Raw genomic sequence first — 17,690 nt, 5'->3', positions numbered from 1 at the left:
AATATAAAAATTAGTTCTAACATAAAAGTTAAGTTAGCTGATCAAGTTTTCCACAAAAATGACTACACAAAGTATATGTATTATATTTTAACCAATAGCTTCAATTCAATGACTAAGCTAAGGGCACTAAAGAGGTCATAACTTAATTTTTTTTTAAATAATAATTTCAATAGTGTAACTTTTTTTTAAAAAATAAATAAATCAATATGTATGTGTATAAATTTGTTGGACAATTCTTTTATAGGGCTTCACTTTAAACCTTATCGGTGAAGTTCTTCACTGTTCTCGACTCGTGAACAGTTTTCAGTACTATTTTTTTATGACCGTGTATATTGTAGTTGTTTAGAGCATTCTGCAAATTTTCAGAAAATTCTGAATAGTTTATAATACCGAAAACTAGGTTCAAACATGTTGTTTTCCACGTGCATAAAAAAAATTAGTCACGCGTACAACAACATGTTTGAACCTAGTTTTCGGTACTGTAAACTATTCAAAATTTTCTAAAAATCGTGTTGATGCTCTAAATAGCTACAATATACATAGTCATAAAAAAAATTACGCCGAAAACTGTTCACAGGTCAAAACACTAAAGAGTCTCACCAATAAAGTTTAAAGTGAAGTTCTTATATGAAAATTGTCCAAAATTTATTTGCTCTCTCAAAAATTAAGAAAAAACATATATTATTTATACATTGGCCCCTCGTTAATTGGGGCGGGGCAAGTAAATATATAACCATACAAGAGAGGTTCGACCCGACCCGACCCGACCCGTTCTTCAGTTTCATAAATATAAATATTTTTATTAAAAAAACAAAATTATTGTAAGTCGTGACCTCATTCCGTTCGTACTCTGAGTTTGAAGAGCAGGCGGCGGAGGAGGGAGTCTCCGACGAGAGCAGCAGCTCCTCACGGTGGTGGGTGGTCTGCTCTTTCCATCAATCAACGGAGGCTTTTGGTAATGCTCGACACTATGTTGTAAATGCTCTTTGTTCTGTTCTAGATGATATTTGTGTTGTGTGTGAGAATCAGAATCATGTGCTGTAGATGATTTGTTATTGGGGTTTTGAATTTTCAAACTCATCACCAGCTTTATGTGAAAAGGTATAATTTTTGGTGAAATTTAGGCTTCGTGATATGGAAATAAACAGTCTTTACTCTGCTGGTCCAACTCCAAATCCAACCACTGACTTATGTATTGTTGTTGTTGTTGAGCCACCCCTAACCCTAAGCCAAGAAGAACCAACCAATTTTTCTAAAATCTCAATTGGCTTTGCCTGTGAGTCTATATGCTCTTCTGTGACCTCTAATGTCTTACCTGAGATGGAATTTTTCTTTGTTTGATTTCATGGCTAAGGTTGTAGAATAGCAAGACTGTTTCTTTAGGATCAAATAGAAGAAAGGGTATAAATAGAGTTATAGTAGTTGGTGTCATTCTCTGAATCTTAACAACCTTGTTGTCTGCCTACCTACAGAACTTGGATGTTCAAAAGTAGGTAGGGATTTATTTCTAGTGATCCATGTTTGTTGTTGCATTTTGAATTTGAGTAATAATTTTCAATATTGTCAATGATTCTCTCAGTTGGGAGCAACTCAAACTGTACTGGATTTATCTTAAATGTCCAGAGATAGTTGATGTTGTATTTTTTGGTGTAATTCTTTTTATCTTTATTGATTCATCATTATTAATATCTGCACCTTTTTGGGAATTTGTGCTTCTTCTTAATGGTTCCTTGCTATGTTTTTTATTTTATTGAGGTTTATCTATTTTTCAAATTTCAAGTAAATTCTAAAACGAAACATGTTTGATTTGCATTTTCAGCAAAATCTGATAAAAAAGAAAAGCAACAACTATGCTTGTTGACAAGAGCAGCAGTAGCATTCAGGAAACTCACTATGACATTTTATCTGTTAAAGAAGATGCAACTTATGACGAAATTCGCAGATGCTACCGGTCTGCCATCCTCAAGTCTCATCCTGACAAGTTGCAAAATGAATCTGAGATGATTCCTCCTTCAGGAGGCAATGACAATGGCAATGGTTGTTCAACTTCAGAGGAAAATTTTCTCAAGGTACAGAAGGCTTGGGAAATACTCAGCAATCCAAAGTCACGATCGCTTTATGATAGTGAGTTACGACGAGCTTTAAGGCAGGATGATGATGCAGAAGAAGTGACCTTAGAAGATATGATGGTTGAACTTGAAGATGAAGATGAAGGAAATATGATTCATTTTTTTAACCAATGCCGGTGTGGTGATTATTTCTCTGTTGATTCTTCCGACTTAACGAAAATGGGGTATCCTTTGTTGATGAGGAGGGGTAAGACCAAGGTAATATCTTTACAGACAACAATGGATGATGATGATGCTTTACAGCCAGCATCAATTCTACTTCCATGTGGGTCTTGTTCTTTGAAAATCAGACTATTAATCAATCCAGGTTTTTGTGTAACCATTCATTAATGATAACTAACACACACATATGAGTTATTGATTTGAAATCTTTGATGGGTTCTAATAGACATACATAATTCTAAGGATACAAAACCATATATGAGTGAAAAAGAAACAACATATCAGATTTTTTAATTTTATTTCAGTTGTTCCACTGTCACTATGTTTGCATATCCAACCTTTTTCCTCAAAGTTTGAGCCAAGCCAACTGCATCAACAACTCCCTCTCCAATCACTTCAATTTGATTTTTGCTTTCCCCTTTCAAAGCCACTGAGATAACACCTAGTAAGAACATTACACATAATAAGTACAGTAAACAAGCCATGTTTCTTGCTCTCAAAATACAAGTTTCAATATGAAAGAGAGAAAATCAAGTTGATTGTGGTTAAGTTACCATCTTTTACAACAGCTATCTGCAATGCCTTGGACCGACATTTTTGGCATTTCATACTCACTTCTATCACTATTTTTTGCTGCAATATTCATTGGAGGGAGGGAGAACCACAAGAAGTAAGGACTTAGAAGAAAATGGTAGATGAATGCATTCAACAAGTATTATGATAGTAAGAATATGAAGTTAATAAAGAAGATGGTTTACCTTCATTTTATGCTCCACAAAACTCAAATTCTCTGTTCTATATATGCTCTTTGTTGATTGTTTGATGCAGCTATTTATGTAATAGTAAAGAGTCTTTAAATAGTGTCAAGTGTGAACATTGTTCTAACATAGTAAATGCCAATGTATCACAACTGAATCTTAACCTATATTGTCCAATGAGTTGGTCATCCACTTCTCTGTTTTTCTTTTACTCAACCTAATATGTAGTTAATTAACTAGTCATATTATGGTTCTTATAGATGTTTCTCTACTACATGACATATATTATAAACCAAGTCAATATATATTACAAAATAGATTGTTTGACTCGGCCAAAAGAAAACTTGGTGAAGAAGGCAGGTAAAGCAAGATGGTTCTGATGTGATATAATGTGAATCCATGAAATCTGAGAAATGAGTTGGCCCTTCAATATTTACTATTCCAATCGTTTGTCTTGCTATTCTATTCTTCTGTTCTTACAAGTCAAATTTAATGAACATTAGCTAATAAGTTCAGCAAACCAAGCCCCCACATTAAATGTGAAAAAGTTCTTCAACTCTAGAATTTATTGTTGGTGTGTATTTGTATTATGTCTAGGATGTTCATTCCGGTATTATATTGTAATTTAGGTCCCAAAGGTCTTGGGACATTGTCAACTCAAAACTTTTCAACATATGATAGATAGTCATAATAAACCCAACACCCAAATGTACAAGATAGGACTTTTCATCATAAAGAATAAGCTGCCAAACCAGGAATGGTTTGATTATAGCCATTTGATTATTTACCATGTAATGACTAAATGAAAGGAAAATTCAACAGTAATCAATGCTCCCATTTAATGTTGTTTTCTCATTTTTGGTTTCTTTTTTCCTTACCATTTTCTCATGAGTATTGTTATGGTGCCTAATACTACATGTTGTGGTGAATGGTTTAATTTAATAACTTTAATATTTAAAATCAAAATATGTGGTGTTTTATTTCAAATTTAAGCACTCATAACATGCCAACTCAATCCTACTAAGTTTTCTTGCAAAAAAATATTACTTTATAGTTAAGATAAATTTTAATTACCGTAGTTTAAGTCGTATTATCATGTCTAATTCAAATTATCATTCTAGCCATAGATATGCCACTAAGTTACCCCAACTTCCTTGTGCTTGCCTATGCAAAGTTCATGATTTAATGTTGCAGAGCATGGAGAAAAGATTTAGGGAAAGAATGAAAGTTTTAGCCCAAGAAAATGTAGGGTTAGAGCAGAAGAACTCTTTTTTATTTATTTATTTTGAGTGTTGTTATTTGACACCTAATACTTATTAAATTCAAATAAGTGAAACTCGATATTGCATTGCACCAATAGAAGTATGTTACATCCTCCTTATCACAAGGCCAAACTTACCATTGAGTGAAGAATAACACTAGGCAGGCAGGTACCATATAAACTGAAATTAAGGTTGCAATCAATATGGCCAATTGATGATATTACAGCATAATGGAAAACCATTTCAACTAAATTGCATCATTATGAAAATGACAAGATTATTATTCTCCTGTAAATATACACACTCAGCTTCTAAGTCAAAGTGGAAATTTAACATCCAAGCAAGCAAGAGCTCTGCAAGATACCAGGACAATGAAATTCACTGAACAAGGCTCAAGCAGAGAAACAATGGAGAATGTAATGGATGATCACAATTGAAATATATACAACAGAAAGAACGATGATTCCAACTCATGTAATACCGCGCTTCATCTCCCACCTCTTTTTATATTTGTCATCTATAACTTCCACCCCAATCAACAGGCCTATCAACTACGTTTTCAATTGTGAATCATCTACACGATCGAATCCCATGTCCAGAGAAAGAATTATTAAAAGATGAAGAAGAAGAAGAAGAAATTGAAAATAAACAGCAATGAACAAAACTAGTTGGAGTGATTGATAGACAATGTAGGCTGATGATGATATCCCAACCCCAGTCTTGATGCATCGCAGTATACTACAAACTTGTCCCCGTCTGAAGGAAGACTCAGCACCGGAGTAGTAATAAATCATCGCTTCAATTCCTGGAAACTACCCTCACATTTGTCTGACCATGTGAACTTCAAATTCTTCTACGTCAACTCAGTCAATGTTGTGGCAATCTTTGAAAACCCTTCCACAAACTGTCTGTAATATCCAGCTAATCCAAGGAAACTCCTAACCTCTGAGGCGTTCCTCGGCCAATCCCTAAATGCTTCTACCTTGACCGGATCCACCTTAATCCTATATCCATTGATAATATGTAACGTCCCTAAGGTAGGGTACGTCTGCCACATACTCGTAATTCTAGGGTTTACGAGTATGTAAGGCACTTGACCAAAAGAATTAAATAAAATGATACGAAGAAATACAGAAAAATTTAAAACTTTTATATAAACTTATTAGAAGAAATTATTACACGTATGAATACTTTAAATTTAAGGCAGCCATATGAAAACTCTAAACCATTATTGCATTGCTACTGAGTCCGTGCTCCACAAGTTGCTCAACAGCTAAAGCCACACCTGGAAAAATGTTGGAAAATAACATAATGAGCTAACGCTCAGTAAGCAAATCTCATGCATACACATACACATGAATGTCGTGAGTTTGTAGTGCACATATACTAATATGCTGACTTATATACTTGTGCATTTCATTTATTGCTCATGCACTTTCAAACTTTACTTTTATGCTCTTTCTTTTAGTTTCACATTTTTATGGGCCCAATATCACTTGTGCACACTGTTTGATTCAGCCAATGCCTGCAGGGCTTGTTACACATATCATATAGAATCCCATGGGTTCTCCTCCGGCTAGCCATCATCTCAGCTAGGCTCATCATAACACTCATTTCATCGTTGCCATAGCTGCCATACTTATTACACATATGGAGGAGAAAGACGGAAACATGGCAAACATATCTGAATGGTCAACTCTGACCTAGCCCACACTAGTGGGCAGCCACTATAAGTCTTATAGACTTCCGTCTTCTTTACTGAACTTACTTGATTGCTTCATCAAAATAGTGGCACCCTTTTTAAACATCTTATTATCACTTTGCTTAAGCCTTGTGTCATTAAAATGTTTAACTTTACATAAGACTTTTCATAACTTTTCTCATATTCATATGCATGGTCTTATATCACATAATAATGTATCACATAACTGTACATGTCATGCATACATGCTGATGCTGAAATGCCAATGTTCGTGTTCATGACTCATGTTGATGGTATTCAATCAAGGCATTGTATCACATCTCATATAACTCAAAACATCTTTAGTCATAATACATGAAGCTTTGGGTTGGTGGCGTTGTTATACCTTAACGTAGAGCTATGGCTCAGGTCTAAGGTTTCAAGCCTAAAAACTTAAACGCTTCATATATCATAACATATAACAAATCATGAACATAGAGTAATCCACATATCCATCAACATAAGAACACATACTTGCACATAATTCATATCATTCTTAACCAAGTAAGACATCTTTCACATATCACAGAATTCATCAATTACATATCACACAACACCCTTATGGTGTTCATATAACCATTTTTCACATACTTATCATATGCATCATCATCATACCATACTTAACTCATCAGATGTACACAATCAATGTAGTCATGCATCTTACACTTAAGCACAAAATGTGAGATTTACTTACCTTAGGTCCTTAGCTTATTTTAAAATTCCTCACCAAGAGTCAATCAATCAAATCCATACAAATCCTATTCAAGGCACATCATTTATTAAATTCTATCAAAATCATAAATATACACTATTGATAGTGTATATTAATAATACCAGAAACTATATAAATGATAATAATAAATTATTATCAACGTAATGCAAATAACTCTTCATATAAAACTATGCTTTAAACCTTGCTCATAAGATAATGTACCCTTATGATAATAATAATAATAATCCCAACAAAAATAATAATTATCGTCTATAATTAAACTTATTTCGATATTAATAACAAAATACTTCAATAGCAATACGTATATGGATGTATATATTCAAATAGTCATTTTATAAAAAAAATCATATTTTTAACATAAAGTTGTAATAATCAATATAATGATAATAATATAAATATAAATATTTATATTATTATTAATTAGTCATAATATCAATTCCAGTGATATAATAAATATACTTTCTCCAAACTTCACTGGTCTTACAAATATCAATAACTGTAAGAAGCTAATATTTGATATTATTTTAATATTCAAATATTAATATACAATAATAATGGTTAGATAATAGGTTTACTATAAATCATACTTTTCATATATATATATATATATGAATCTGTATTCTTGATTTACTTAACAAAATAATAACAATAATAATTAAAATTACTTAATCATAATAATTTCCATATTAATATAAAATCAATTAAATATGTATTTTTATACTTTATTTAATATCTAATATTTTCTAGAAAATTAGACAGCACAACGGCTATAAAGTGGACAATTCCAAAATCAAAACCTGTTTTAAAAATATATATAATCCCAGACAGCCAGTAAATTACAGAAAATATTCCATATATCAATAATATATAATTATATACTATAAATACACATAATAACAATTACTCTAATCAATCATAATTAAATCACAATATATAGGTTAAAGAAATTATACCAAAATGATCGGGTTCCACAATAAGTCAAACGATGATTTTCTGAGACTCAAAACGTACTTCGGAACCTCGAACACTAAGTTTCGACCGTCGGTCTACAGTGGATCGCGGTGGCTCGTGGTGGGCCCACCACCCAACTATGGTAGATGTAGGAACAAGTTATTGGGTTTTGAAGCCCACAACACGAGGAGCACGATGGTGGTGACGGATCGGCAAACGGATGCCCGAGGTGGCCGAATCGCAACTTTGAAGTCGCGGGGTGGCCGAACTTAAATCGAGTGGTTGAGGCGTTTAATCGGCGAGTGAGCTCTAGATTCCCGCGTGGGTCGATAGTTCGGAGGCCTCTGAATCCAACGATTCGGCGCGTGGCTAAAAATGGTGGCCGGAAAGTACTCCTGCGTCGTCGGCAACAGTAATACGCAGAGGAGAGAGAGAGAGAGAGAGGGGTTTTCTGAGGAGAGAGAGAGAGACTCGGGTAAAAAAGAAAGGCTGAAGCCTTTTTTTTTTAAATTACACTTGAACCCAAAATATTAAAATTCTTTTCAAATAAGCCCTTTAGCAAAACTTTCTTAATTTTATAAAAATCCCCAATTAAAATTATATGACATTTGGGTCCAATACTTGACTACTCAAGTTTCTCTCTCTTTAATCTCATTAAAAACATAAAATCATATTTTAAACACTATTTTTCCATTACTATTTCTTAAATTTGTAAACTTGTACATTTTATGTATTAAAACTCTGATTTATTATAAATAAATGTATTATGAAAATGTTGGATATTACATAATATGTCCAAGAAATGTTACCTCTAGTAGCCAGAACTCACACTTCTTAAATTTAGCATATAACTGATGCTCCCTCAATCTTTGCAATACCAGTCAGAGGTGCTGCTCATGCTCCACCTCTGAACAAGAGTAAACCAGGAGGTCGTCGATGAAGACAATCACAAACTGATCTAAGAAATCCTTGAACTCCATGTTCATCAGATCCATAAATGTTGCTGGGGCATTGATCAATCCAAACGACATGACCAAGAACTCATAATGCATGTACCTTGTCTTACATGCATTATGATTGAACAGGTCATCTATCCTCAGCAGTGGGTACTTGTTCTTCATGGTTAACTTATTCTACTCCATGTAGTCTATACACATCCGCAGAGTCCCATCCTTTTTCTTCACAAATAAAGCCGGAGCACCCCATGGTGAGGAGCTAGGTCTGATAAATCCCAAATCTAGTAGCTCTTGTAATTGTATCTTCAACGCCTTTAGCTCTACCGGAGCCATCCTGTATGGTGCCCTTGACACTAGTTCTGTACCTGGTGCTAACTCAATGATGATTTGGATATCCCTGTGCGGCGACAATCCCGTTAAGTCCTCAAGAAACACATCCAAAAACTCGTATACCAGTCTAGTCTCTCCTGGGCCCACCGGCATGACTCTAGTGGTATCCACCACACTGGCCAGAAAACATATACAACCTCCTTGTAATAGGTCCCTAGCCCTCAATGCTCATATCATAGGAATGCGGGGTTCATGCATAGTACCCACAAAAACAAAGAGGTTCTCACCCTATGGCTCAAAAGTCACCATCTTTTTCCTGCAATCTATAGTGGCCCTATATCTGACTAGCCAATCCATCCTCAAAATCATGTTGAAATCATCCATATCCAACTCAATCAAATCTACTGATAGTTCCCTACTGTCCACCATCACTGGCAGTGCTCTAATACATCTCCTAGAAACTACCAGTTCCTCTGTAGGCAGTATAGCCCCGAACCCCGCAATATAATACTCACTAGACCTACACTGTCTATCAATCACTTTACTATAAACAAATGAATGTGTAGCACCAGAGTCAATCAATACAGACAACAATGGATGATGATGATGCTTTACAGCCAGCATCAATTCTACTTCCATGTGGGTCTTGTTCTTTGAAAATCAGACTATTAATCAATCCAGGTTTTTGTGTAACCATTCATTATTGATAACTAACTTAACACATATAAGTTATTGATTTGAAATCTTTGATGGGTTCTAATAGACACATACATAATTCTAAGGATACAAAACCATATGAGTGAAAAAGAAACAATATATCAGATTTTTGAATTTTATTTCAGTTGTTCCACTGTCACTATGTTTGCATATCCAACCTTTTTCCTCAAAGTTTGAGCCAAGCCAACTGCATCAACAACTCCCTCTCCAATCACTTCTATTTGATTTTTGCTTTCCCCTTTCAAAGCCACTGAGATAACACCTAGTAAGAACATTACACATAATAAGTAGAGTAAACAAGCCATGTTTCTTGCTCTCAAAATACAAGTTTCAATATGAAAGAGAGAAAATCAAGTTGATTGTGGTTAAGTTACCATCTTTTACAACAGCTATCTGCAATGCCTTGGACCGACATTTTTGGCATTTCATACTCACTTCTATCACTATTTTTTGCTGCAATATTCATTGGAGGGAGGGAGAACCACAAGAATTAAGGACTTAGAAGAAAATGGTAGATGAATGCATTCAACAAGTATTATGATAGTAAGAATATGAAGTTAATAAAGAAGATGGTTTACCTTCATTTTATGCTTCACAAAACTCAAATTCTCTGTTCTGTATATGCTCTTTGTTGATTGTTTGATACAGCTATTTATTTCATAGTAAAGAGTCTTTATATAGTGTCAAGTGTGAACATTGTATCACAACTGTATCTTAACCTATATTGTCCAATGAGTTGGTTATCCACTTCTCTGCTTTTCTTTTACTCAACCTAATATGTAGTTAATTAATTAGTCATATTATGGTTCTTATAGATTTTTCTCTACCACATGACATACATTATAAACCAAGTCAATATATATTACAAAATAGATTGTTTGACTCCGCCAAAAGAAAACTTGGTGAAGAAGGCAAGTAAAACAAGATGGTTCTGATGTGATATAATGTGAATCCATGAAATCTAAGAAATGAGTTGGCCTTTCAATATTCAATTGTCTTGCTATTCTTCTGTTCTTACAAGTCTAACAAACCAAGCCCCCACATTAAATGTGAGAAAGTTCTTCTACTCTAGAATTTATTGTTGGTGTGTATTTGTATTATGTCTTGGATTTTCATTCCGGTATTATAATGTAAGAGTAATGATATGTGCACCAAAAATATGCACCCAAACATTATGCACAGTGACGTGTCATTACTTTTTAAAACAGTGGGTCCTAGTTTTAATAAATGTGATTGGTTAGGTCAAACTGACACATCACTATGTGTAATGTTTTGGTGTATATTTTGAGTGCACATATCATTACTCTATAATGTAATATAGGTCCCAAAGGTCTTGGGACATTGACAACTCAAAACTTTTCAACATATGATAGATTAGTCATGATAAACCCTACACCCAAATGTACAAGATAGGACTTGTCATCATGAATAATAAGCTGCCAAACCAGGAAAAGTTTGCATTTCAAACCCAAACACGAAATCTCATCACATGTTTCCACATCCTCAACAACTGAAAAATACATTATATGTAATGACTAAATGAAAGGAAAATTCAAAAGTAATCAATGCCCCCATTTAAATTTTATGTTGTATTCTCATTTTTGGTTTCTTTTTTCCCTGCCATTTTCTCATGAGTACTGTTATGGTGCCTAATACTATATGTTGTGGCATCTTATGAATGGTTTAATTTAATAATTTTAATATTTAAAATCAAAATGTGGTGTTTTATTTCAAATTTAATCACTCATAACATGCTAACTTAATCCTACTATGATTTCTTGAAAAATAATATATTATTTTATAGTTAAGATAAATTTTAATTCTAGTAGTTCAAGTCGCCATAGATATGCCACTAAGTACTCCAACTTCTTTGTGCTTGCCTATGCAAAGTTCACGATTTAATGCTGCAAAGCATGGAGAAAAGATTTAGGGAAAGAATGAAAGCAAGTTTTAGCCCAAGAAAATGCAGGGTTAGAGTAAAAGAACTCTTTTTTATTTATTCATTTTGAGTGTTGCTATTTGACACTTTAAAATGTCCAACACCACATGAATTACAACCCATAACTAATTAGTAATACATAATAATACTTATTAAATTCAAATAAGTAAGACCCGATATTGAATTGCACCAATAACGGTATGTCACCTGCTTGTGGTGTTAAATACCAATAGTGCCCCTTAGCAATTCTCATTTATTTTAGAGATAAAGCATCACAAGACCAAACCTACCATTGAGTGAAGAATAACACTAGGCAGGCAGGTAGGTACCATATAACTGAAATTAAGGTTGCAATCAATATGGCCAATTGATGATATTGCAGCATAATGGAAAACCATTTCAACTAAATTGCATCATTATGAAAATGACAAGATTATTATTCTCCTGTAAATATACACTCAGCTTCTAAGTCAAAGTGGAAATTTAACATCCAAGCAAGCAAGAGCTCTGCAAGATACCTGGACAATGAAATTCACTGAACAAGGCACAAGCAGAGAAACAATGGAGAGTGTAATGGATGATCACAATTGAAATATATACAACAGAAAGAAAGATGATTCCAACTCGTGTAATACCGCGCTTCATCTCCCACCTCTTTTTATATTTGTCATCTATAACTTCCACTCCAATCAACAGGCCTATCCACACTACGTTTTCAATTGCGAATCATCTACACGATCGAATCCCATGTCCAGAGAAAGAATTATTATTAAAAGATGATGAAGAAGAAGAAATTGAAGATAAACAGCAATGAACAAAACTAGTTGAAGTTCCTTAAAACTGACCATCTGGTGTAGGATCTACATGTACAAAAAAACTTGCAGCAACAATTAGATAACAAAGGATAAGCATTAATCCTTTGAAGTAGTTAGAGGTCCCTTCCTGCAACAAAACACAACAGTGCAAACCAAATATAGTAAGTTCAGAATAAACAAGTCCTGTCACAGATGTTGAGGCTCTAGTTGCAGTTGTTCATTCAATACTTAATTAGAAGGGTTTATACCTTTTTGGGCCTGTGTTTTTTCCTATTATCTGTTTGGACCCTGTGTTTTAATAAATTACTTTTTGGACCCTATATTTTGTAAAATTGTTAAAATAGAACGCTAAACCCGATTTTGGTCAATGTTTTCTCAACTAAAATCACAAATAATTTACCAAACTAACAATTCAGAACAAAAATAAAATCATTCTGCTCAAAAACTGTATTGTTATATTCAATTTTTTCTTCATCAAAATTGAGTTTAGGGTTCTATTTTAAACCTTTTACAAAACATAGGGTCCAAAAAGTAATTTGTCAAAACATAAAGTCCAAACAGATAATGGGAAAAAACACAGGGTCCAAAAAAGTATAAACCCTAATTAAAACTATATCATTTTAGTATCTTGTTGTTTGTCTTGGAACCAACTTATTAATTAATATCATTGTAATACCTTGTAAATGTTAAAACAATTCAAATGTTACTTTTCCTCTAACATGTTCTGAACTATTTACTAAAACCAGTGGACACAAACCTGCAGCAAGAAGGCCACAACTAAAACGGTTATAAATAATGTTGCAGTCTCGAAAAGTTGAAAGTTCAAGTCCATAGGACGCCCCATAATCCATCCAACAACTACAGAAAAAGGAATCTGCAGTGACAACAAATAAACAAATAAAACTTGAGAAATGCAAAACCAAGTAGTAGTAATGCATAGCGATCCATATGTGCAATAACAAGTGGTCTGGCCGTCGCCACTTTTTCATCTTTCTCGTTAGGAAGCATTAGCTTCGAGTGGATGCAATGCAATATAAAAGAATGGAACATTTCAATTTCCAAGAGTTGCGTATGTCAAAGTTGTGTACTTTGTGTGTTTAGACTAAAAAACAATTCGGTGGAACCAGAAAGATAATTCATACCCCAAACATGGCTATCTGAGTTGAAGAACCTATTGCAACTGCCAAAGATATGTCCTGAAGAGAAGATTAATATGATTAACAGTCATGGTAGACAAAAACTTGGAAGACAAAGTCAGCAGAAAGGTTCTAACTCACAAGTTTGTCCTTCATGGCAAACATTATAGCACTAGCATGCTCTGCAGCATTGCCCACAATTGGGAGCAAAATAACACTGATAAATGCAATTGGAATTTTCAGTGCGATGGACGCTCCCTACAAAAACAGTCGTCAACTCAGAAATATGCCAATGGCACAAAAGAAGACAATAATAATTAAACGAGTACATTCAAAACTCCCAACTCATGGAGAGCAATGAGAAATGCTTGTAATAATACTGGAGACTATAATAGACTTAAGGCACACATGCTCCTCTGTCTAGGCTACACCACAGCTCCCGACTTGGCGAGCATATGCTCATTCAAGAAGGGTTTGAACATTCTATAATACTCCAGGACTACTCTAGTATGCAAACATGCTCCTCCATCTAGGCTTGACAACCTTCCAATAACTCAAAACATTGCAAACAAGGGTCCATACCGATCTAATATTTCCTATAATATTACAAACAAGCCTTTTTTTGGGTCATTTGCAAGGAGCCAGAAGATACTATTCTAATTCATTACCAAACAAGGTATTATTAAATCTGTTCAAGAGAAGAAATCAGGAGTCAAAAGATGATACCTCTATAGCATTGACTAAATATTCAGATAGGATTGAGATCCAAGCAGTCATAATGGAAAGCCAAATTATTGATTCCCATTTAGATATCTCAGGAACCTCATCTTCATCTGGGCTCTCTTCATTCTGATTCCCTTCCTGAGTTCATAGAAAATATTCACTCATAATCATAAACATAAATGGTAAAGCTTTTTTTGATAGTGAACCAAAAACATAAAACTGCACAACGGTTCCAATAAACCCGGAGAATAAATTATACAAATATATAGAGTAAAAAAAAAACAACCTCCTCGATAGGTACGTAATGATTCCTCTGACTCTTTAACTGGAAAAAAAGATATGCAGCATATGCCAGAAGCATGATGACACTGCTAAATCTTGAAAGTGCCATCTCTGACTTCCCAAAATGCACCTCAGAATGTGTGTAGTGCAAAACAGCTGGAAAAAGGAGACCCATGACTGCCATCAAAAGCAATCCAGAGTTCACGACAGCAGTTGCCTATATAAACCAACTTAAATCAGAACGATAATTGTTTCGAGGGGACAAAGCTACCGATCCCGAAAGAAGAAACAAATATATCCACCTTGTTAAATAATTGCTCCTTCCCATGAAAAACAAGGCCACCGCAGAAGAATGCACAACCGAGCACCAGCAACATGTTCGATAGGATTGAGCCTAACAATGACTGCTGAACAACACGTGTCATTCCATTTTTCAGAGCATAGATTGATATAATTAGTTCTGTTGCATTTCCAAAAGTAGCATTTAAAAGACCCCCAACTGCAAGTCCAAATTTGATACGTCAACAAGGTTATCTTACCATAGCATTCATCTTCCTTCCCGACTAGAATGTCCGAAAGACAGAAAACTAGATAAAATTTCCTTATATACTATCCGGCCTCACAAAGTGATCAATTGCTACTGGCAACAAAGGAAACCAACATCTGCTCCTCACCTCAATGGTAAGAAGTACTTTATGAGTATTGCTCATAGTTTTCAGTTATTTCTATTATTTGCTTTCCTAAGTGCCTGAAGTTGATGCACCAAAATGTGGGCATAAAAAAGTAAACTTTTGCAAAGACTAGTATTTATTAGTATTTAACAAGATAAACAAATTTATAATTTGAAGAACAAACAACCGAAACTGGTGCAGATAAGTGAAGACTTAATGAATAATATTGTTACAAGAACGTTACCAGTAGCTCCGGTGTAAAATGCCAACTGCCTATGAGAAGAAAAAGTGTATCAATCAATGACCTACTTAACTAAACAGTGCATATTTTTATGACATAATTAAAAGATCAGAGAGAGAGACACTTACTCTGTAGCGTACCCTAAACGCTCTGCCAAAGGCGTTATACCCAACAAGCTTAGGAAGAAGACCCAACCCTGCAATTTCCACATCAAAATTGGAAAAATATAATCACATGAACAGAACAGCTATCTGAATTGCAAGAATGCTTAGCTGGGAGAGGTTAAACTCACTAGATGGCCGGTAAGTTTATTGACGAGAATCGCTAATGGCCCAAAAAGCATTAGCAAATTCAACTTATTTGAAAAAATTACAATCTTTATGCTCCTATATACAGCATTCCCGAAGATTTTCTTAACATGAGCTCGAGAACATCCGAGATGCATCCCTTGTTCTGCTGCTAGAGTAGTAGAATGAGGCTTCTGAGCTACATTTTCCGGACTACGAAGAGTCTCATCTTCCAAGTCATTTGTTGATCCGTTTTCTAATGAACCCATCTAGAACAACATTCAAAGTCATATAACTCTTAAGAGGGTGCTTCCTCATCCATATAATAATCAATTTCCATTAATACTCAGCCTATAAAGTTTCCCAAAAAGTCATAAACTGAAAGAAACTGCCATGTTATGTTATGTTCGAAAGTATCAAAAAGAAAATGAAGAAGCAACTTACTTCAAGTTGAGATCGGATTCCTACCAATGAATTACGCTCCATACACTCATATATCCAAAACAAAACTATTTGTTGAAAGAAACCCAGCAATGGGCAATACTGCAGATCTCGGATAACATAAATTCCTTAAAATTGAAAAAAGGAAAGTCTCGAGATAATCTGATACAAGAAAACAAACAATTCAGAACCATCAACTCAAGATTCAAATACTGCTTCTGACTAGCAAAGTCACACGCCTTCCGTAGAAAAGTCTCCTCAACCAATAAAATGAGTACAGAAGATTAAAACTTTGAAGTTGGGGAGAAATTACTCCTGTACCGAAACAAATTCTTGAAGTTGAAAGATTCAAAAGTAATAGGTGCGTAAAATTCAAACCCCAGATCCAAGTTCAAAGCTTTTTACTCTACCTAACAAATATATAGAATAAAAACAACAGAAATGGAAATGGGTGGTCTGGGATCTACTAAAAAAACCAGTCTTTCCAAGGTCTAAAGGGCCATCTAATAAGTCAAATGGCATAAAAGAAAACAAGAACAAACAAGTTTCGGATCAAATAATATACTTACAAGTAACAAAACATGTAATTTCGAGTAAAGCTCTGGTCTTTCACGGGATTAATGGTGCCAACTGCATAGAAAAGATTACTTGAGTCTCACACTACACACTCTTGAAATGGAATCTATCTATCTGGGGTTTGAGACTTTGAGGAGAAGGATAATCATCCAAGGACCAAGAGTAAGGTATGGAATTTGGAAGGCAGTTCTCGGGTCACTTCGTCAAAGAGAGAAATGGAAACCGACCCTGCCATTTTAATTTAATTTTTTCCCTATTTTTATTTAATTTGTGGACCAGTTTTGACATTTGTAATTTGTCCAAGAATTAACTCGTCTTTATTTTTTCTTAAGAAAATGTTTGTATGATAAATGCAAGAATGACTTTTTTGGCAAAAACGACACTTTGTATAATTCTTATGTTTTATTCATATTATATAAAATGATTGCATTTGTATCAAACAAACAAGAAAATCTAATTAAAAGCTTTTCATTGTTTAATTAAAAAAATAATAATATTTTTATTATTATTATTAGCATGTAATGGTGATTAATTGGTATTGAAGTAAAGGCCGGCCAAACGTGTTGGTTGGATAGATTTTTTCAAAAATTGGCACAATACAAACAATTATATGTACATGCATTTAATACATATACGAAAATAGTGTAATTAATTTTCATTGGACATTAGGACAACTATTTATGAGATATATATATATATATAAAGGACATATTCACCCATATATATATATATACATATATATAACCATCTAGGAACATAATGTCATGAGAATGTGGTGAGAGAAAACATAGACATGCATTAAGGTTAATTAATTTAGATATGAATATGTATAAAAGATGG

At 34.1% G+C, this 17,690-nt stretch overlaps 3 protein-coding genes across 3 annotated transcripts; 1 reads left to right on the top strand and 2 right to left on the bottom strand.

Moving 5' to 3' along the window:
* Positions 1 to 810: 810 nt before the first annotated feature.
* LOC133783500 (uncharacterized) lies at positions 811 to 2,497 on the top strand. The gene is made up of 2 exons (XM_062223144.1): positions 811 to 955; positions 1,820 to 2,497. The coding sequence occupies exon 2, from the start codon at positions 1,851 to 1,853 to the stop codon at positions 2,457 to 2,459; it is 609 nt and encodes a 202-aa protein (XP_062079128.1). The 5' UTR covers positions 811 to 955; positions 1,820 to 1,850; the 3' UTR covers positions 2,460 to 2,497.
* LOC133783501 (heavy metal-associated isoprenylated plant protein 47-like) lies at positions 2,460 to 3,187 on the bottom strand. The gene is made up of 3 exons (XM_062223145.1): positions 3,050 to 3,187; positions 2,846 to 2,924; positions 2,460 to 2,733 (listed from the first exon to the last, which is right to left on the bottom strand). Exons 1-3 carry the CDS (start codon positions 3,053 to 3,055, stop codon positions 2,588 to 2,590), a joined length of 231 nt encoding a protein of 76 aa, XP_062079129.1. The 5' UTR covers positions 3,056 to 3,187; the 3' UTR covers positions 2,460 to 2,587.
* An 8,867-nt stretch (positions 3,188 to 12,054) lies between these two features.
* LOC133783499 (vacuolar cation/proton exchanger 5-like) lies at positions 12,055 to 17,099 on the bottom strand. The gene is made up of 13 exons (XM_062223143.1): positions 16,844 to 17,099; positions 16,278 to 16,436; positions 15,839 to 16,102; positions 15,675 to 15,742; positions 15,550 to 15,578; positions 14,937 to 15,133; positions 14,639 to 14,851; positions 14,356 to 14,490; positions 13,771 to 13,887; positions 13,636 to 13,689; positions 13,251 to 13,367; positions 12,524 to 12,620; positions 12,055 to 12,408 (listed from the first exon to the last, which is right to left on the bottom strand). The coding sequence occupies exons 2-13, from the start codon at positions 16,317 to 16,319 to the stop codon at positions 12,386 to 12,388; spliced, it is 1,356 nt and encodes a 451-aa protein (XP_062079127.1). The 5' UTR covers positions 16,320 to 16,436; positions 16,844 to 17,099; the 3' UTR covers positions 12,055 to 12,385.
* Between the last annotated feature and the right edge of the window lie 591 nt (positions 17,100 to 17,690).

This window comes from Humulus lupulus, chromosome 6, assembly GCF_963169125.1.
Source record: "Humulus lupulus chromosome 6, drHumLupu1.1, whole genome shotgun sequence".
NCBI classification, from domain to species: domain Eukaryota; kingdom Viridiplantae; phylum Streptophyta; class Magnoliopsida; order Rosales; family Cannabaceae; genus Humulus; species Humulus lupulus.
The sequence above is the reverse complement of the archived record's forward strand: the minus strand, read 5'-3'. Positions and strand labels throughout refer to the sequence as shown.

Bases quoted from the DNA above. Each gene is read 5' to 3' on its own strand.
- LOC133783500 (XM_062223144.1), top strand. From the start codon at position 1,851: ATGCTTGTTGACAAGAGCAGCAGTAGCATTCAGGAAACTCACTATGAC.
- LOC133783501 (XM_062223145.1), bottom strand. The intron at 2,734-2,845 runs GTAACTTAACCA...TGTTCTTACTAG, and splicing joins GATAGCTGTTGTAAAAGATG to GTGTTATCTCAGTGGCTTTG.
- LOC133783499 (XM_062223143.1), bottom strand. From the start codon at position 16,319: ATGGAGCGTAATTCATTGGTAGGAATCCGATCTCAACTTGAA. The intron at 14,852-14,936 runs GTGGATATATTT...TGGTTTATATAG, and splicing joins AGGAGCAATTATTTAACAAG to GCAACTGCTGTCGTGAACTC. The intron at 12,409-12,523 runs GTCAGTTTTAAG...TCGATCGTGTAG, and splicing joins TGTAGATCCTACACCAGATG to ATGATTCGCAATTGAAAACG.